This window comes from Phocoena phocoena, chromosome 5, assembly GCF_963924675.1.
Source record: "Phocoena phocoena chromosome 5, mPhoPho1.1, whole genome shotgun sequence".
NCBI classification, from domain to species: domain Eukaryota; kingdom Metazoa; phylum Chordata; class Mammalia; order Artiodactyla; family Phocoenidae; genus Phocoena; species Phocoena phocoena.
Window position 1 is genome coordinate 74861074 of NC_089223.1, and position 21438 is coordinate 74882511.

The window sequence follows — 21438 nt, forward strand, 5'->3', positions numbered from 1 at the left end:
ATGGCCGCTGAGCCTGTGCGTCCGGAGCCTGTGCTCCACAACGGGAGAGGCCACAACAGTGAGAGGCCTGCGTACTGTTTCTCAAATTGTGGTTGTCATTGACTTATTTACATATAGGTGTATGTCAGCATGTTCTTTAGACCTTCCTGCCTTGCTAAGATAATTTCAGTGAGGCTGTTTTACATAGAGATTGTAGAATATTGATGCTCAGAGCACCTCAGGCCTAGCCTCGTTACCAATGTCTGTCTACAGGCATAAGAATATTAACTTGGCAAAAACAGATGGCTGTCATCATATTGAAAACTTCTGATAGATGTAAATTATCCCTCAGGAAGGCTAATTTTTAAAGTGGTAGTCTTGGGATTTAAAACAAGACTTCTTCATTATCATCTTACTTGATTGATAATCTATTTCACCTTGTAGCTTCACAGTCCTCATTTATTCCATCAGTTCCTTTTTCCAGGTTGTCAGTAAATATAGTAAATAATATCTACATCCTTTAACTAGTTCTTGCATGTATTCCATAACAATCTTTTGAGTATAAGCCACCAAGCAATTATGGCTACAAATAACTATGAAATCTCCTAGTTTTTTAATCAAAATAGTTTTTCAGTACTACAGAAAATATTAGTCTATCTAAATAGTTATTTTTAATCACTGTAATCAGTATAGTTCAGTTATTTTTAAACAATATATTTTTAAATGATTTGAAAAGCAATTGTTCAGGTATGAAAAGTCTGAATTCAAGGAGCCAGACCTTCGGCAAGTTATCACAGTAATGTGTCTAAGTTGCCTTATTTATTGGAAATAAGAATACCTCTCTCGGGGCTTCCCTGGTGGCGCAGTGGTTGAGAGTCTGCCTGCCGATGCAGGGGACGTGGGTTCGTGCCCCGGTCCGGGAAGATCCCACATGCCGCGGAGCAGCTAGGCCCATGAGCCATGGCCACTGAGCCTGCACGTCTGAAGCCTGTGCTCCGCAACGGGAGAGGCCACAACAGTGAGAGGCCCGTGTACTGGAAAAAAAAAAAAAAAACCTCTCTCATAGAGTTGTTTGGGAGATTAAATAAAGTAATATATGTGTAACTCTGGGGAAAGTACCTGGCATAGATTAAACAGAATAAGTATTAGTTCTCATTGTTATTATCCTATAGGCTTGTTTAATAAAACATGTCTTCCAGCAGCTAAGTAATCTCACTAATCTAATTAACATAAATTAACCTTTAAGTGGAATTTTAAGTTGCTTTCTTTTTTTAGCATGTTAATATTTTATAGGTACAGGCAATTAAACTTCTGGTAAGGTGGCTGTTGGGTATGAAAAACAACCAATCTAAATCTGCCAATTCAACTCTTCGGTTATTATCAGCGATGTTGGTTAGTGAGGGTGACCTGACAGAGCAAAAGAAGATCAGGTGAGATTTTTCTTCCTTTCCAGGTTTTTTTAGCTCAAGATGTTGGTAGAGCTTACATAGGAATTATTTACTTAATATTGACTGTTGTAATTGCACTATGTGCTTTGTGTTTAAATTTTACATACTTATTTGGGGTTTATATCTGAATAATGATCATGTATTTTTCTTCATCCCTAAAGACACCTTTTTCCAGTAAATTTTTAGTAATAATCACTACAGCATTGTTACAGTTAACTTCAACATTTGAATCAGTTAAATATTTGTTGAATTACTGCTCTTTGCAAAACACTACGAAAAGCATTGCAGCAATAACAGATAAAATTCCGTTCCTGCCTTTAAGGAACTTACCCTAGTATAGTGATTGAACAAGTAGAGTGTCTTGCTGCCACGAAGGGAATAAAGATTTCAGTGTAGGTTCAAAGAAGAAAGAGATGCAGCCTCCTAATGGTTTGCAGAAGACTATACAAGGTTCTGCAAATGCCAAAAAAAATTTTGTTTCATTTCTACACCTGTTCACTCTTCAAATCTGTGAGATCACCATTTCTTCTTTCTGTTCCTTTTAAGATGAAAATAAAAGCCAAATTTTTTTATTTACTAGGGTCCAGCTGAAATAACTGAAAAGTTCTACTTGTGATGGATTCTTACTTTAAAATTTTTGTTAGAGGATAGATTTAACTATGTATTTATGCTTTCAGTATTTATTGAGCACTATCATGCCAGGTACTACCAAGCCTTTTAAAGACACAATAATCTCTCCCTCTAAGGAATATGCATTCTAGTGGAGGAGATAGGAAATGCACAATTACAGTAGAGATGCTGAATGCTCTGATAAACTGAAGAAAACTAAATAAACTAAATCAAAAATTATTTTTATCATAAAATAAGCCAAGGGTAGCTTTGCATGAACAGATTGAAGAGTAGGGATAATGAGAAGTTTTAAATTTGGGGAAACTATGTACAGTGTACAGCAAAGGCTTAATAATGAGCTCTTACAAATCAATGATAAATAGGATCCCCAATAAAGATGAAGATTATATATTACCAGTTTACTTTTAAAAAAGTGTTTGACATCACTAAATACAATAAGTACAATTTTAATTTAAGTGGAACCTCTTGTCTGTCAAATCAGCAAAAAGTTTTTTAAGCAATCATCACTCCATGGGATCAGGGAAATGGGTTCCCTCATAAATCCTGTGAATATAAATGGGCACAGTCTTGGCAGGACAGTTTGGCACTTTGTTTCTAAGTCCTTAAAAATGTTATCCATTGACTTTTTTTTTGACTCTTTATTTTTACACTCATGAAATTATAAAAGAATCATACAAAAATACATATACAAACATGTTCTTTCCAGCATTTTTTATCATCACAGAAGATAGGGGAATGGTTAACTGTGGAACACACATGTTATGAAATATTATGCAGATCTTAATTAGATGTTATGTATCCCATAGTTTAGCTTAGGCTCTGGAATCAGAAACTTACTCAACTCTACCTACGCTCCATTTACTAGCTGTGTGAACTTGTATAAGTCACTTTCCTAAGCCTCAGTTTCCTCATCTTACAGAGTTAAGTACACAAATAGTAGCATTAATTTTTTTTAATTCCTGAATCATTTGCCTCTAAAGCCATTTGAGGGTTCCTCATTGTTACCAGTGCTCAGTTTGATGGTCATGTGGTCCAAGAGTACCATGTTTTCTCCTCCTGTATGCTAAATAATAGTCCCTTGTGGATTCAGGGCAGCTTTCCACATTTCCTAAAGTCTTTGAAATATCAAAGCTATGTTATGTTCCTTATAGCAGTTGAAGTAAGAAGACTATCCTTTCACCACCTCACTGTTACATTTTATCATTTAGTTTATAAAAGTTGACTGGGTGTGGGTGGGAGTGCCTGGACTCCTGGAGTCCCTTGGAAAACTTCCTGTTGCAAAGGAAAGAGACTAGTACCTGAGAGAGACTGGCTCTCACCTCCATATCCTTTCCTTTTAGATATTTGTCTGATGCCTCCCACTTTCTGGTACAGATCACCTCCTAATTCATAGCCCCCTCCATTTCATCAGACATTTGTAGGCTTAAGATTGATTTCTGTTATGTCTGTGTAAATATGTGTATGCATTTTAAAATGTATGCATTTAAAAATTGTGGGAAATACAATCGATTTTAAATAAGTGATTTTTAATTTTTCAGGTTTTTCTTAATATCAAGTTTTCTATGATGAATGTGAATGCCTCTTAAAATGAGAAATACAGTTCCTAATGTAAATGTTTCTTGCTAGCGTTGCAGTTAGTGCTGTTGTACGCATAAGCAGAGTTGCTTAGCTGTGGTGGAAGATCTAAGCTAGAGTGTAACTAAAAACGAAGGCAAACATAAAAAAAGAATGAAATTTTGCCATTTGCAACAACATGGATGGACCTGGAGAGTATCATGCTTAGTGAAATAAGTCAGACAAAGACAATACCGTATGTTATCACTTATATATAGAACCTAAAAAATTAAAAGAAACTAATGAGGACTTCGCTGGTGGTACAGTGGTTAAGAATCTGCCTGCCAACGCAGGAGACACGGGTTCGAGCCCTAGTCCGGGAAGATCCCACATGCTGCAAAGCAACTAAGCCCGTGCACCACAACTACTGAGCCTGCGCTCTAGAGCCTGTGCTCTACAACAAGAGAAGCCACCGCAATGAGAAGCCCACGCACTGCAACGAAGAGTAGCCCCCGCTCACCACTAGAGAAAGCCCGTGTCCAGCAACAAAGACCCAACACAGCCAAAAAGTTAATTAATTTGATTGATTGGTTGATTAATTAAAGAAACTAGTGAATATAACAAAGAAGCAGACTCACAGATACAGAGAACAAATTAGTGGTTACTGTTGGGGATGGGGAGGGGCAAGATAGGGGTACAGGCTTAAAAGGTACAAATTACTATGTATAAAACAAGGTACAAGGATATATTGTACAACATGGGGAATATATCCAAGATTTTATAATAAATATAAATGGAGTATAATCTATAAAAATTTTGAATCACTATGTTGTACACCTGAAATTAATATTATAAATCAGCTATACCTGAATAAAATAAATTTAAAAATTTTAAATGAAGGCAGATAAATTTAATATCAGATAGTCACGATGATTTGAGCCTTCTGCCCTGTGTTGAATTGAAGGACTCAAAGTAAATTTCCCATATTTGTACATTATGTCATTTTAAGCATAAATTATGCTAAAGACCTTAACAGTCAAAAAGGGATCAAAGAGTTTTGTGAATGATAATGGTTATAGGAAATGTTTATTTCTTTTTTGTTTGTTTATAGTAAATCTGATATGTCTCGCTTGCGATTAGCTGCTGGTAGTGCCATAATGAAGCTTGCTCAGGAACCTTGTTACCATGAAATTATAACCCCAGAACAGTTTCAGCTCTGTGCGCTTGTTATTAATGTAAGTAACAATCTTATTTTTGTCATTTACTTGGCCTTCAAAGTTAAATTTATTTACTTTCTATAGATTACAGATCCATTTGCTGTATGGATGTATGCACAAAAGGGATTGCTACTATTACTATTCTAACCAGTTAACTCCCCAAAATTAAGTTATTTACTCCCTCAGTATAATTATCTTTTTTTTTTAAATGAAGACATTAAAAATGCTTAAATTGTTTTTTTGTAAATGCCAATTTTTAAAAACTAAACTAGGGGTTTTTGTCATGGTTTTAAAAGTACTAATACTTTTATTTAAGTATTTTTGGTTTTGTGCTGCTGTAGGATGAGTGCTATCAAGTAAGGCAGATATTTGCTCAGAAGCTACATAAGGCACTTGTGAAGTTACTCCTCCCATTGGAGTACATGGCGATCTTTGCCTTGTGTGCCAAAGATCCTGTGAAGGAGAGAAGAGCACATGCACGACAGTGTTTACTAAAAAATATCAGTATACGCAGGGAGTACATTAAACAGAACCCCATGGCTACTGGTAAGTAACTTTCAAAGTGCTCAGTGTGCAGATATATCTTGTCAGTGTATCAATTTGTGGAGGGTTTTATTTCATATATTTCTATTATAGTTTATAATAACACTGGGACCTTTATAGAATGCTGTTGTTGTAGCTAAGGTGTAAGTAAAATCTAAAATCCTGGTTTCTGAGTCCTATTTATAATGCATAAAACTGTTTGGAGGAACTGCGTTTTTTCTTATGGAATCTGCAGTGTGGCTTGATTTGAACACATTGCTCTGATGTCAGAGAGTAAAGAATTACTTTCCTAGCTTTGCCAGGGACGCAATCTTAAATTATCCTTTGTCTTCAGTAGCCTTCAAAATTGAAAAAAGTTATTTCAGTGTCATCTAGATGTTAGGTTGCCTCTAATTTAGAAATAACTGAGGGAAAAAATGTTAACTGAAGCGGTTAGAACGTAAATTAGGGAGGGATTTTTATAAAGGCTATATTACTATTGTTAATAATAATGTTTTCACTTCAGAGAAATTATTATCACTGTTGCCTGAGTATGTAGTTCCATATATGATTCACCTGCTAGCCCATGATCCAGATTTTACAAGATCACAAGATGTTGATCAACTTCGTGATATTAAAGAGTAAGTCATTGATGTTTAATAAGTCTAACAATTATTTTTCCTTTTTAAAAAATGCTAAACTTTTTCCTTTTACTATTCGCATTAGAATAAAAACATTTTTATGGTTTTATTCTTCTATTGTAAATTTTAAGTTTCATCTTACAAAATTGTTCCTATCTAATAAGTTCTATTTGGTTGTTTTGTTTCCTGTTTGTTTGCAGTTAGCTTTAGCTGATTCTGTGAAATAAGTTGATTTGGTCTTTATGTTATTTTTACCTTTGTATTAAGATGGGCTTCAGTTACTTCAGTTTGATAATTTAGAAAGCCATGTAGTGAAAATTTCTCTCCTTAAAACTATACTTCAACCTCAAAAGATAATTCCTCAAAAATATGCACACACGTATGAGATACTCTGTGTCAGGTCTCTGGTAATACAAAATTAGATTTGTTACACCAGTCACAGAGAGATTTGTCTCTAGTGGAAAGACAGGCAGGTAAACAATTGCAAAACACTTGTTTAAGAAGTGTTTTTATGTAAAATAGAACTTTATATATGATGCAGGGTGAGTGAACAAGTATGAAGTAGCCTAGGATTGTCTACAAATGACCTCCAAGAAACTTTAAAGCAATGTCTATTTTCCCATTGCTGTGCTTTTGCTTTGCACGTTTAAATTGGTTCCTTCAGCTTGTATTTAAAGTACTATGATTTTTCTATGTGTGACGTGAAGCCTTATCCCTAATCTTATTTGAGGTTGTAATCAACAGTTTATCTCTGCCTCCTGTAGCTCTTTCAGGAGACATAGGTTCTAGTCTTAGCTATCTGAGTAAAAACTTTACTTCTCTGCTTCAGTTGCCTTATCCATAAAATGCAAGATATGAAATAGATAATCCCTAAAATATCTTCCAATTCTAGTTTCTGTTTACTTAATAAATGTATTTTATTTGCAAATTCTTTTTCCTTTTTTTTTAAAAATAACTTTTATTTTGGGATTTTCCAGAAAGCACTTTCATAAAGTGAAAAAGTGATGTATGTATTTGCCTAGAACGCAAGGTCTATGTTAAGGAACCTTTTTAGCCCTATTTCAGTTGCAAGGCAGTCATGTGAAAAAGGGATTAGATTTGCGAGAGGCAGCAGTGATGTGGGAAAAGTACTGAAGTTGTCAGTTAGGATTGAAATCACTGGCACATACTTTTTGGTTCTATCTAGCATGCAGTACTTTTGAGTATCTTTAAACATTTCATTTTAAGTTACCATGTAATTTGAAGTGTTCACTTTTCTTTTTCTAGTTAAGGTGTACAGTTTCTTAAGGTATACAGTTAGATCATTCATTGAGATGTTGTTTCTTAACAGAGGGTGTTATCGCTGTAAATTTCCCTTTTAGTACTACCAGTGCTGAATCCTATAAGTATGGTATGTTGTGTTTTTGTTTTATTTGTCTTAAGGTATTTTCTAATTTTTCTTGTGATTTCTTCTTTGACCCATTGGTTGTTTAAGAGTGTGTGGTTTGAGAATTCCCTGGTGTGGTCCAGTGGTTAGGACTCTGCTTTCACTGCCAAGGCCCTGGGTTCAATCACTGGTCAGGGAACTAAGATCTCACAAGCCACACGGCAAAAAAAAAAACATAGGAATGTGTGGTTTAATTTCCATATATGTGTGAGTTTTCCAGTTTTCCCTATTTTCCTTCTTTTATTGACTTAGTTTCATGCCATTCTGGTCAGAAAAGATACTTTTTATTAAGATTTGTTTTATGGCCTACCATACGGTCTGCCCTGGAGACTATACCATGTTCACTTGAGAAAAATGTGTATTCTGCTATTGTTATTTGGAGTGTTCCATATATGTCTGATATATTATTGGTTTATAGTGTTGTTCAAGTTCTTTATTTTCTTTTTAGTCCCTGTCTGGTTTTTCCATCCATTATTGAAAATAGGGTATTGAAATCTGTTATTGTGGAAACATGTATTTCTCCCTTCAATTCTGTCAATTTTTGCTTCATAGATTTTGGGGCTTTGTTGCTAGGTTCGTATGTGTTTATAATAGTCATATCTTCTTACTGGTTTTACTTTCATCAATATAGTCCTTCTGGGTCTTTTGCAATCCATTTTGTCTAATTCTAAAATAGCCACCAGCTCTCATTTGGTTACTGTTTGAATGAGTATATTTTTTTCATCCTTTTACTTTCAAATAATTTGTGTTTTTATATCTAAAGTGAGTCTCTTGTAGATAAGATACAGATGGATCTTCCCCCCCCCTTAATGTACTCTGCTTCTCTGCTTTTTAATTGGGGGATTTAATCTATTTTCATTTAAAGTAATTACTGATAAGGAATACTTCTGCCATATAGCCATTAGTTTTCTCTGTGTCTTACCTATTTTTTGTTACTTAATTGCTCCATAGCCTCTCATTTTTGTATTTACAGTTGACCCTTGAACAACACAGGTTTGAACTGTGTAGAGGGTCAGCACCCCTAACTCTTGTGTTGTTCAAGGGTCAGCTGTAGTTGTTTTTTGTAGGGAACCTTTTTGATTCCTTGCTTTTGTGTATATTTTTTAGTTATTTTCTTAATGATTACACTTAACATCTTAAAGTTGTAACAGCCTAGTTAGAATAATAGCAACTTAGTTTCATGAGTATAGAGATAGTCTGCTTTTATACAACTTTATTCCACTCCCTTTATATTTTAATTGATAAAATTATATCTTTATACATTGTTTTATTTTATATATATGTGATCATTATTTTATGCATTTTCCTTTTAAGTCATATATTTAAAAAGGAGTTACAAATCAGAAGTTCAGTAATGCTGGCTTTATATTACCTATGTGATTACCTTTACCAGTGTTCTTTATTTCTTACAGCTTCAAGTTACTGGCTGTTGTTTTTTCGTTTCAGCCCGAAGGGCTGAGTTTAGTATTTCTTGTAAGACAGGTCTACTAAAGACAAAGTACATTAATCTATTTCCCCCTTACAGTAGTCTCTTAAGACATTTACATATACTATAGCCAAAGAAGTATACAGAGATTATCATCAAATGTTTTTTCTCTCCTGTTGATGGAGTAAAACTGTAAGTCCATGGTGGCTGCCTGAGAATCATCATGGGAACTTAATAATAGGCCTTGATCCTAGATTTGTCGATGTAAGCTCCCCGAGTGATTCTAATGTTCATCCTGATTTGGGATTCATTTTTACTTAGAAATTCAGGTGTCACCTTCAGACACTTTATGTATTAAATGAATATAAAGTAACAAGTAGAAAACAGCAAAAATGGTTTGAGATGTGACTATTTAGCTGAATTACTGGTTACTATGCACACCAGCCTCATAGCATGTGAAATTCAGTTATGTCACAGTAGAATTACATACAAATCTTAGATCTTCTACATACCTTGCAAATAGTCAAAATGGCAAGACTGTGCTATATGCTGGTTCGCTTATCATTGCTGGATATTAATACACGTTATATCATCTAAATGTTTATTAAATACCTATAGAATGAATCTTTGCCTCATGAAACTGTCAGACTTTCTCATATTAAGCTATATGTTCATATTTGTTATTTGTGATATGATTCTATTTGAATTGAATATTATTAACAGGATATTTCTATTAATCATTAGCGTTTTCTCTGTATTATACTCTTATTATATTCAGACAACAGAACTTCCCAGTAAGCTATTAAATCCCTTCAGCAAAAGCACCTACAATCAGTCTCTTTACTAAATGAATATGTTTGTCATTTAGGTGCCTGTGGTTCATGCTTGAAGTTTTGATGACAAAGAATGAAAATAACAGCCATGCCTTTATGAAAAAGATGGCAGAGAACATCAAGCTAACAAAAGATGCCCAGTCTCCAGATGAATCCAAGACAAATGAAGTAAGATATATATTAGGCCAGTGGGTATTAAGATATTACAGGAAAAAATATTATGACCCTTGTCCCACTCGTTTTTCCTATTACATAATAAAATACAGAACATTTATTAAAAATACATACTTAGTTTTTACTTTATTTCATTAAATTGAATTCTATTATTTGAAGAACATTTATTACTTTGAAAAAGATATTAAAACTTCTACAGAGCACAGGAATAAGAACTAGTAAAATTTACAACTATTGCTGTCTTAAGAACTTTTAGTAAGAGTTACAGACAAGTAGATATTCTTTTTGTATGTTTCCTTTAGTTTGGTTTATTGTTTTTAACACGTACTTTGCATTCATGTTAAATTAAGATGAAGGGGTCTTTTTTGTTGTTGTTTACTAGGAGGCTACATAAGAAGAAATGCCAAATACAAATGCAGAATGTTCAAGGAATAAATAATAACCCCATATTATTGTTTTGATTCAATTTTATATATTGGTTAGAATTGGTACTTGTGGTTATTTTTCACTACTGAAAGGTATATGTGATTTTTTTTTTTCCTCCCTAGAAACTTTATACAGTGTGTGATGTGGCCCTGTGTGTTATAAATAGTAAAAGTGCTTTATGCAATGCAGATTCACCAAAGGATCCGGTCCTTCCAATGAAATTTTTTACACAACCTGAAAAGGTATTCTTCCCTTCATTTTTCTACCATACTAAACCTATTTAAATTTGTTACCATCAACCCTAGTGGCAAGTATTGGATTGTCTTGACTACAGAGTAAAAAAAAAAAAAAAAAAAAAACCTCTGTGAGTTTATCAAGAAATGGGAGATTGTCTTCCAAAGCCTGAAAAATATCATTCTCACCTTACAGAGTAGAGAATACAAATCAAGCTTGGTGGTGGTGTTCGTATGTGAGCTATTCCTTCTGGATATTTCTAATATGTAAGAGGAATTTTCAAATTTCTTAAATTGTTTTCATCTCATTAAAACACTGTTAGTATTTTTTCAGACAAGAAGTAAACAAAATATTTGGTAGAGTATAAATATATATACATCTATATATGAAATAAAATGTTAGAATGAATGGACCTGGATTGACAGACCTGGATTCAAATCAACCATTTCTAATTTGAGGGACCTTACACATGTTAACTCTTCTAAGCCTCAATGTCTTCATCTCTAAAATGCAGATGATGATAATACCTGTGAACAATTACTAATATACCTAGGTTTCTAAGAGTTTGTCACAAAGTAAGCATTTAATAAATGGTATTAATAATAGTACATTTATTCTGCTGTCAGCAAATGAAGTTTTCCATGTAAGTAAATTTTTCAGCTAACTAAAGCTCTTTAAGTTTTTCCAGCTAATTTGGATTAAGAAACTTTTTCAAAAAGAATGCCTTTTATTTATTACCCACTTTAAGGTGGTATTTTAAAGTTTAACTTTCCTGTGCTTTGTTTAAAAAAATATCCTTAATATTTTTTTTTTTTTTTTTTTTTTGCGGTACGCGGGCCTCTCACTGTCGTGGCCTCTCCCACCGCGGAGCACAGGCTCTGGACGCGCAGGCTCAGCGGCCATGGCTCACGGGCCCAGCCGCTCCGCGGCATGTGGGATCTTCCCGGACCGGGGCACGAACCCGTGTCCCCTGCATCGGCAGGCGGACTCCCAACCACTGTGCCACCAGGGAAGCCCTCCTTAATATTTTTAATTGGAAAAAATAAGGCATTTAAAATTTTCAACAAAAATTTTAATCAGACTTTTAGTACTCAGAATTTACTCTGCCTGGTTTTGATAGGAATAATAAGGATTGCAAAGTTACTTCTGTTCTAAGTGAATTTACTGGTCTTTATAAACACTCCTGAGTGAGCTCCTGAATTTAAATTTACTTTATTGTTGACCCAGGGCTATCATGACTGGAATAGTACCCAAATAGAATCTTCATACATCAAGAATTTAAATTGCTGTTTGTCACTACACCTGATTCTAATTGTTTTTTGTTTTGATATTGAAACTTAAAATGTCTTTAGCCTTCTTAATAATAATTTTGGTTTTTTTCTGTTTTAAATGATCAGCTTTCCTCATTTCCTTTTCTAATGTGTTGCTTTTAATATGGTATAAATTCAGACAGGAGAAAACTAGGCATGTTAAGATAGCTTAGTGAAGCTATAGTATATCTTCATGTAACATTTATTCTAGCTACATAAAAGCCTTTGTGGGGAAGAAAAGAAAGATAACAGCCTTGCCTAGAACACATGCCAAAAGTGTTATTTCTTTTTATAGGCACATTTAAGCCTTCTGTTCTTTTCTGTGACACTAGTGTGAAGGTAAACTTAATAAAAGAAAAATAATTTTTTAAGTGCGATTACTTACAAATTAATGAACTTCCAGACGGCAGTAAGTCATTTTGCTTCTGTGAGACCATTGTGGTTTACTCGTGTGCTATTCCGAGGATAATTAACAGATAGAGGCACCATAGGATCAAATTGAACTCTTATACAGATGTAACTTTCAGAAGTATCATCAGTGTCCACATTTGGTTTAATTCATTTATTAACTGGTTAATATCACAGCAGCCAAAGAACATTATAATTGACTTAATTAGATTTTGATGGTGTATTTACCTTTATGATTTGGACAGTCTACTTATGGTTCTAGGAAACAAATCATTTTTAATTAAAGTAACAGATTTTTTTTCAATAAGGATAATTTTCTTGAGATTCTATGTGGGGTTCTTTTAGTGAATATTAAGTGCCTGATATATATGCATAGTACCATTTTGGATGCTTTGGGAGCCCCAAAGAAGTAAATTTTAGGGACTTCCCTGGCAGTCCAGAGCTTAAGACTCCTTGCTTCCACTGCAGGAGACGTGGCTTCAGTCCCTGGTCGGGGAACTAAGATCCCATGTGCCACGTGGTGTGGCCAAATAAATTTTTTTAAAAAGTAAATTTTATAATAGAGTGGAGAACATAGTTCATTGAATAAACTGGAGACTGTTTGCCCTGAACCATATGAAAGAATAGAAATGTGTTTTATTTAAAATGTGATTTAAGGGAATTCCCTGGCATTCCAGTGGTTAGGACTCCGTGCTTTCACCGACTATGGCCTGGATTCAATTCCTGGTCAGGAAACTAGGCTCCTGGAAGCCACGTGGCGCTGCCAAAAAAAAATGTGATTTAAGTAATTTATATCTGACATTTGACTAAGTCTTGTGTGTCACTGAGTTAATTTTAAAACTAGACTTATGGTATGGTTCATGAAATATGCTTTGATGGTTTGATATGTTTCTTAGCGCAAATGAAACTGTTATTGTAAAGCAGAATGCCTTGAAGTCTTGTATGGACAATAAAAATATGTTTACTTTTTTTTGTTTGTTTTTTTGATAGGACTTCTGTAATGACAAGAGTTATATTTCAGAAGAGACAAGAGTACTTCTGTTAACAGGAAAGGTATTATGTACTAGATAATTGGGGGATCTTTATCTCATGTGCATATTACTTCTGCTATTCTTAGAAATAACCTTTAAATGTCCCTCAGATTTTATAGTTCCTGATTCTTAGGAATCATGTTGTGGATTATAGCATCTAAAGCATTTGTTCTCTCAGGCTTTTTTTTTTTGCCATGAACCACTTTAGAATTACAACCATGTGTTCTCACCAGTACTGATAGGCTTCAAGTTATTTAGAATTCACAAAGCAGATTTCCCTGAAAAATGGTATAATAAATTTAGATGTGTAAGATAAAGATAATTTTAAAGTACTAATAAGTTAGACAGTTTATATTCTATAAAGGTAATATGACATCTAAAAGAGCAAAGGAAAATTTAATATTTGATAAACAGTGTCTGTCTAAACTATTACTATATATACTCAGTAGTTTACCTGTAAGACATTTTATTATGTCTTAATTATTATGTATTTCACTATGTTTTAGGGACACTTTTTGTTTTGATTGAGCAACAGGAATAATTAAATATTGCACAGTTATTTTTAAGTAGAGGTAATGCTTTTGATTTGTAATTATGTTTAGATATAGTTTTACAGAATTACCATTTCTAATAAATTTAGGATTTAACTTTCGAAAGCAACAACAATTCCTGGCCGTAAGTGAAACAGTATGCCTTACATGTGTCTAAATTTGTATGTATTCCTTTCAGTAAGGTATAAAATAACATGCGTATATGTAATTTTTAGCCAAAACCTGCTGGAGTACTAGGTGCGGTAAACAAGCCTTTATCAGCAACGGGAAGGAAACCATATGTTAGAAGCACTGGAGCTGAGACTGGAAGCAATATTAATGTAAATTCAGAGCTGAACCCTTCCACCGGAAATCGATCAAGGCAATTTTTTTCTCCAGTTGTTTTTGTTACTATCACTCACTACTTGGTTCATCTTTCAGTTTCTTTTCTTAAAGCACTATATCACAAAAATGGACTTTAGGAAACATCTTAGTAAAAAACAGTAGTGCTAAATTTTAGTATAATTAATGATGGAAATTGAGAGTGTACTACACATTTTGAAACTGTTTAGCATTCTAAATGTGTAGAAAAGTTAAATGGAAAAAATGTAAGAATTAGTAATATACTAAAACTAATTTACATGGAACTGTGTGTCTGTGTTTAAATTTAACACTTAGGAGAACTGAAAATGTAACTTTAAATTAATTTATATGCTTTTTAACTCAAAATTAGTATAGCATGAGTGGAGATAACATTGTTAATAACATTTTCCACTTATTAAAGATTCCATGTTTGGGACTTCCCTGGTGGTCCAGTGGCTAAGACTCTGCGCTCCCAATGCAGGGGGCCCAGGTTCGATCCCTTGTCAGGGAACTAGATCCCACATGGCACAACTAAGTTTGCATGCCACAACAAAGATCCTGCATGCCACAACTAAGACCTGACACAGCCAAATAAATATTTTTTTAAAAGATTCCATGTTTAACATGTCAAGTGTTTACTGTCTTAGCTACTGCATAAAAATTTCCATCTGACCCTACTCTTACCAACACTAAATATTGAGGCTTTTAAAGATTTTATTCTAATTCATGAAATTTTAAGCATAAATTCAGTGTTGGTGTTTTAAACACATTTTTAGCAGTAGAATCCCAAAATATTAAAAAATTAACGTGGAACATCTGTGGTTTACATAGATGGTGGGGGTCAGACACCTCACCTATGGCCTCTTGCAGCCCCTTTCCTTACAGAGCATTAAGAACACAGACTGGAGAAAACTATACTCTACGCTCATCTGTTGTATTTTTGCTTTGTTTTAGGGTTTTCCACCCCCCAACAGATAGGCTTATAGAATAGTTGTTTGTTGCTTGTCAACTACACTTTCTATCTGGTGGTTTTAGGCAGTCATTTCTGTCTTACATTAGTAAGGTAAGATGGAAATCCAAAACTTGATATAGTAGAGCAGTAGTCTGTAACCACAGAAGATCTGAGTCTTGTTAACGTTACTTCACTTGGCCAGGCTTCTAAATCAGCCTAAGCCTCTTTCCTTATTGGTATAGTGAGAGAGTATACTTCCTATTCATATGGTGAAATAAAGAAGCTTTGGTTTATTTCTCTTCAACAGGGAACAGAGTTCAGAGGCAGCAGAAACTGGAGTTAGTGAAAATGAAGAGAACCCTGTGAGAATTATTTCTGTGACACCTGTAAAGAATATTGACCCAGTAAAGAATAAGGTAAATTTTAAAATTTAACAAGTGGGTTTTTCCCATGGAGATTCTTATTTCAATTTTATGATGGGGTAAGAAACCCACAGTCTATACATTAATATATACTATATACTATACCTGTGTGTATACCACCCCCCGCTATACTTACTGGGCTTCCACTCTACAGAAGTGATTCTTTGTCCACTCTCTTCATTTACCAGAGTTTGTGTGGTCATCTTCTCCCACCCTACTTCTCCCAATACCTTGAAAGAATAGGAACTGAAGTGTTTTGAGATCTTGTTTTCAAAACTTTATTGGCTCCCACCAGGGATCAACACTGTTTCTGTTGTTGTTGTTTTAAGTTAAACTTAATGAGCTGACCTTTTAAAATACGTTTGAGTTTTTATTTAACAGCTGCATTCTTTGATGGGTGTATCTTTTAACTGTGGCCCCCGATATTCTTAACAATTTTTTGGCAGGACAGAAAGGAGTATAACATTGGTAGGATGATAACTTGCCTCAGTAAGAATGACCTATTATTTCTTTTTCTATAGAATCATGTTCTTGACATACTTTTTTTACCCCCCATATATTTATGGTATTATCAAATGTTTTAGGGGTTATCCTCAGGTACATAAAATAATGGACTATACAGTTATTCCACAGTAGCTGAACTTTTCCTATCCAAAATTATCATCTGAATTCAAACTAAATAGGTAAGGATACATTTTTTAGGTCAGTCTCTGACTATCCATACTCTTGCTGTTTGCTATCTGAACTTCAGTATGTCAGTAAACTCAGGTAATAGGGAACCTCTCACTTTCAAAACTCTTAGAATTCAGAAACCAGTAGATTTAGATATTGTGGGATCCTTCTATAGAATTAAACATTAAACATAATCATGCTTAGATGCAGATATGCATATTGCACAGATACGTAAACATGCTTATAATATGTATTAAGAGGTGGTACAGGGATGCAAATATTTATCTAGTACAAACATCTATCTATAACCTTTTCAACCTCTGCTGTAGAATTGTATAGAAGATAAATTGGACATTTAAATTCTAATTTCTGAGGGGCCAAAATATTACTTTGATTGATCTGTAATATTATAGTGTTCCAAACACTGTTTTAACTTCTTCATACTTCCAAAGAATGTTTAACAGATTCACTGTTGCCTGAAGAGACAGGGGTTGTATTTTGACAAAAGCCTGATAGCTTCCCAGTCAGATCTCCCAGAAGTTGATACGGTCATTTCTTTCCAGGGTCTGGGTCTCAGTCTTGCAGGCTCAAAACACTATCTTGTTGTACTGAAAGAAGATAAAGATCTAAGAGAGTGTTTCTTGGTAACCAATTTCTCAAAGAGATTGATGCATAAACCAATTTATTAGTTATGTATATAAAAATTATCCAGCAAATTGTATATCCATGTTTACAAATCAGAACATTTTCTCCTATTATTTACTCTGTGAGCAAAATCAAATGGTAATATGAAGAATGAATAAGGGAGGTGGTTAAAAGAAGAAATAACACATTAACATTCTGTGGAGCAGGCAGGCAATACCACCAGTGTTGCCCTTTAGAGTCTTCTATTTCTTCATGCCTACAGCTGACAACTGATTTCCTCTTCATTTGGCTTTTGCATGAGTTCTTTATACATATGCACATAATGTTCATAAATGTGTAAATATGATCATGTGCATGACATTTAATAGTCTTTTTTCCCCCCTTTTAAACAGCCTTATCTGTGTGTTCCATTTTTTCTCTACGGTGTTACCATTTTCATGTTTGTATACACATAAATACTTCCTTTCCCTGTTCTTTGTCACTACAATGTTGCATTAAATTTACTGGTGATTTTATTTCTAGGGGCTAATAAGTTCTAATAGTGGGAATGCCAGGTCAAGGAGTAAATATACTAGAGATTTTAGATATTTTCATATTGTTTTCTTCGAAAATTAGAACACTTGACATTTCTACCAGCAGGGTACTTTTTCTCTATATACCCACTAAAAACAGGTTTTATAGTTCTTTTGAATTTTTTTCAGTTTAAAGTATCAAAACTAATGCCCCACTATTGTTTTAATTTATATTTCTCTGATGATCAGTATTTTTGTTGACCGTTTGGATGTACTCTTGTGTGAACTGCCTGTTCATATTTGCCCGTTTTTAAATTATCTTTTTCTTGTTTAACTCAACTTTTTTTTTTTGGCCATGCCATGCGCCTTGCAGGAAATTCGCCAACCAGGGATTGAACCCAGGCCATGGTAGTGAAAGCCTGGAATCCTAACCACTAGGCCACCAGGGAACTCCCTAACTCAACGTCTGATACTGTAGTAGTTCTACCTTCTTGTTAACATTCTTGCTCCCTTCCAATCTCATCACCAAATATAGCAGCCAGTGTGATCTTTTTAATATAATCTGGATTATGTTTTCCTCTGTTTAAAGTCCATCAATGACTTTTATTACCACTTAGAATAAAATCAGATTTCCTACATGTCCCATAAGGCATTCATGATCTGGCCCATGCCTGCTTCTCCTACCTTATACCAGTCTCACATCACTTCAAGTTCCTTCAATCTTCCAAGCTCTTTCCTTCTTCAGGTACTTCATGCTGCCTCTTCCATCTGTCTAAAATACTTACTTTTCATGTGATAAGTCCTGCTTTGATATTATTTAATTAATATTCCCCAGAAGAACCAGTGAGAAATTGATGCTTCCTCTGTTTGTTTTTTTTCTGAATGCCCTTTTCTTTAATCTCTTAGCACTTAGGGTAATCTGTACTTAAATGTTTGTTTACTCTTTAAAAAATTAGTCACCTACTATGCTAATCTGTTTGAGGACAGGAAAAATAACAGTTTTGTTCCCCAGTCTATGCCCAGCAGCCACTGCACCTAATAGGCATTCAGTTGAATGGTTTCTACTTCAAGTTTAACCACACTTAGTTGTTTTTATTGACCCTTCTCATTTTGCCCAGGAATCTCCATCTTTCTCCAGGGTGCCTTCGCATATCTTTTCTCTGATCCATTTTGTATTGTTTTACAGTTTAAATCCTGTGGACCACCTTACTCTTGTTCCCTTTTGATGATTTTTGTAACACGACTCTCCACATCCCAAGAGGGTGAAAGAAGTAGGAGTCGTCATTCTCATTAGCTCATCATCCTGGAAGGATGGATTTAAGTCTAGCTGCCCATGTTAAAGGCTCTGATACTGTCTCTTAAGATAGGGTTTACTTTAATGTTAATCCTCAATGTGAAACACTGATTTGTGGATTTTCTAACTTAAGATACTACTTTCACGAGTTTTCATTTCAGTAAAATTTCTTGAAACATGAAAGATTTATGTGTTTCCCTGGTCATTGAAAACATTTTTTTGGGAAATGAAAATTAATTAATTAATTGAAAAGAAGTCACTTTTTGGGTGAGGATAGTGTTCCTTTGTTTCCCTTGAATCAGTTAAAATTATTATAATTGACTCCTAAATATCATACATACACTTTCATTCTGAAAACTATTATTCCTCCTAATGTCCATTATGTCTCATATTAAAATGGAATTTTATTACTTTGAACATTTTAGATGACAATATGTAATATATATGCCAAACAGAGGAAAAAAGAGAATGTTCAGAAAAAAGTAGAAGGTTAATGATTGATAAAGAAGAGACGAAAGTTAGAATGAATGAGTGGAGTGAGATATTAAAAACTTTGTGTCACAGAACTACAAAGATTATTATAGTCAGATGCATCATAGAGAAAGAAAATAACATTGAATTATGAAAACACCCCCCCCCTTTTGAAAAGTGATACATTAAGAGCATACCACAATAAAAAGACCTTTTCATTTAAAATGGCCGTGAAAGCAAAACTGAGTAGGTTTTCTCTTATATAACTGCCTATGCACTTTAGTAAGCATTTATTGAGTATATTATATATGCCAAGCACTATGGTAGGCACCTCGTTCAGTCCTTACCCTTGAGGAGTTTACATTCTTCATGGGATGTAAGCAGTTAATCAGAAGCCCTGGAATTCCAACTCTTTTAAAATACTTGCAGAATGCTTCTTTCTAGTATAGATCAGTGACATTTAAGGAATTTATGTTCATATAATTGTTTTCTGCTCTTTTAGGAGATTAATTCTGATCAGGCTGCCCAGGGCAACATCAGCAGTGACCGAGGAAAGAAAAGAACAGTAACAGCGGCTGGTGCAGAGAATATCCAACAAAAAACAGATGAGAAAGTAGATGAATCAGGACCACCTGCCCCTTCAAAACCCAGGAGAGGACGTCGACCCAAGTCTGAATCTCAGGGCAATGCAACCAGAAATGATGATATAAATAAACCTCTTAGCAAGGGAAGAAAGAGAGCCGCAGTCAATCAGGAAAGCCCTGGAGGTTTGGAAGCAGGTAATGCCAAAGCACCCAAACTGCAAGACATAGCCAAAAAGGCAGCACCAGCAGAGAGACAAATTGACTTACAAAGGTAACGTACACCGTTCTTTCTGAACTTTGAATTTAGACATCTTGTTTTAATCCTAGTTGCCAGTCACCCCCAAATACCTAGGCATTTGGGAGTGAAAACTGCCCCTGGTTTTCCTGAGTAAGTTATGGTGGCATTTGCTTTTATCTCATAACTTTCAGGACAACAATTTGAAGAAAGATCTCCTTTTTTTCTTTGGTTAATTTTTAATTAGGATATGGTTTTTGATGTTTCTATTTATTAGCAAGGATAACATTGTCTTGGTGTCCCTCACATAGTTGCATGGGGTTTTCTAAATATAAACGGCTACCTTTTTGATACAGAGATCCCAGAGTGGAATAGATAGATGTCATGGCATGGTCTTTAATTCCACTTGTTACAGTAAATTTTAATATAAGTCAGCAACTTACCTCTCCCCAACCCTCCCTCACAGCTACTCATCTTTGATCATGTTTGTGTTGGGATTTCAGATTTTCCACACTGTAACAGTGGTGCCCCAACTGGAGATCTAGAAGTTGGCTCCTTACTTGGTCTACAGTTAGAACTTAGCTCTACACTGCTTCTTTTTCCTTATATACCTATACCTAATTCATCTCCCCCCTGAATTAGATTGTAAGATTCTGAGATTCTGAGTTCCTTCTAGGAAAGAACCAGCTCTGATCATGTCAGGACACCCTCACCATCTTGCTTCAGTATTTTTATAAAGTACAGAGTGTTGCTAAGGCATACGTGTTTGTAAGTACATTTTTTAAAATTACATTTTTGAAATTTGGAAGTTTGAGGCTACTAAATTTTCTTACATTTAAAGTGTCTCTGAGTACCTTTTTCAACATCTCATGGCAGCTGATCCAGGCCCAAACCTGACTAAGTAATGGGTGTTTCTTCTACTTAGTCACTTCTACTTTTATGGACTAAAAGTGTAGTAAGGAAAGCCAGTATTGGGGGCAAATTTATTTTTTCTCCTCAAACCTGGACCTTTGACCTGGAACAACATACTTAACCTCAGCCTCCTTTTCTTCATCATTAAGGCAGTATAATAATACCTTCCTCAAAGGACTCTTCCAAGAATTAAATGGTCATTAAATATAAAGCACTTAACAAAATGCCTTGTACAGACTAAATGCTCAGTAATTATTTTAACCATTGTTTTGAATTCTAGTTGCTTTACCTCTTAATATATTTTTAGTTATACAAAAGCTGAACAAATTTCGTTGGAGATTGCCAGACTTCTCTTAAGGGTTTCTAGAATTCTAGCCATTCCTCACCCACATAAAATATTACTGATCATCACACCCAGGCAACCTGAGCCACCTGACCTTACCTCTCATGTGCTGTCCTTTTGACATCTAACCAAAATATGCAGGCACTTACTTGGACCCTGAAAACGTTTTCAGTAGCAACCAACCTTGTCTCTGAAATTGAGCATTGTAAAACCCATTGCTCTGCTTTTAGTTACACCATTTGCC

The 21438-nt window shown here is 34.6% G+C and overlaps 1 protein-coding gene across 1 annotated transcript in view; it reads left to right on the plus strand.

The window, feature by feature from the left end:
- The window catches only part of PDS5A (PDS5 cohesin associated factor A), a 117968-nt gene extending 97989 nt beyond the window's left edge, over positions 1-19979 (plus strand). The window contains exons 22-31 of the mRNA XM_065877521.1: positions 1273-1409; positions 4723-4846; positions 5170-5374; positions 5877-5991; positions 9712-9844; positions 10399-10518; positions 13219-13281; positions 14026-14171; positions 15412-15520; positions 19623-19979. Of these exons, the coding sequence (XP_065733593.1) occupies positions 1273-1409; positions 4723-4846; positions 5170-5374; positions 5877-5991; positions 9712-9844; positions 10399-10518; positions 13219-13281; positions 14026-14171; positions 15412-15520; positions 19623-19979 (1509 nt within the window). The remainder of the gene's footprint in view (positions 1-1272; positions 1410-4722; positions 4847-5169; positions 5375-5876; positions 5992-9711; positions 9845-10398; positions 10519-13218; positions 13282-14025; positions 14172-15411; positions 15521-19622) is intronic.
- Positions 19980-21438: the final 1459 nt, after the last annotated feature.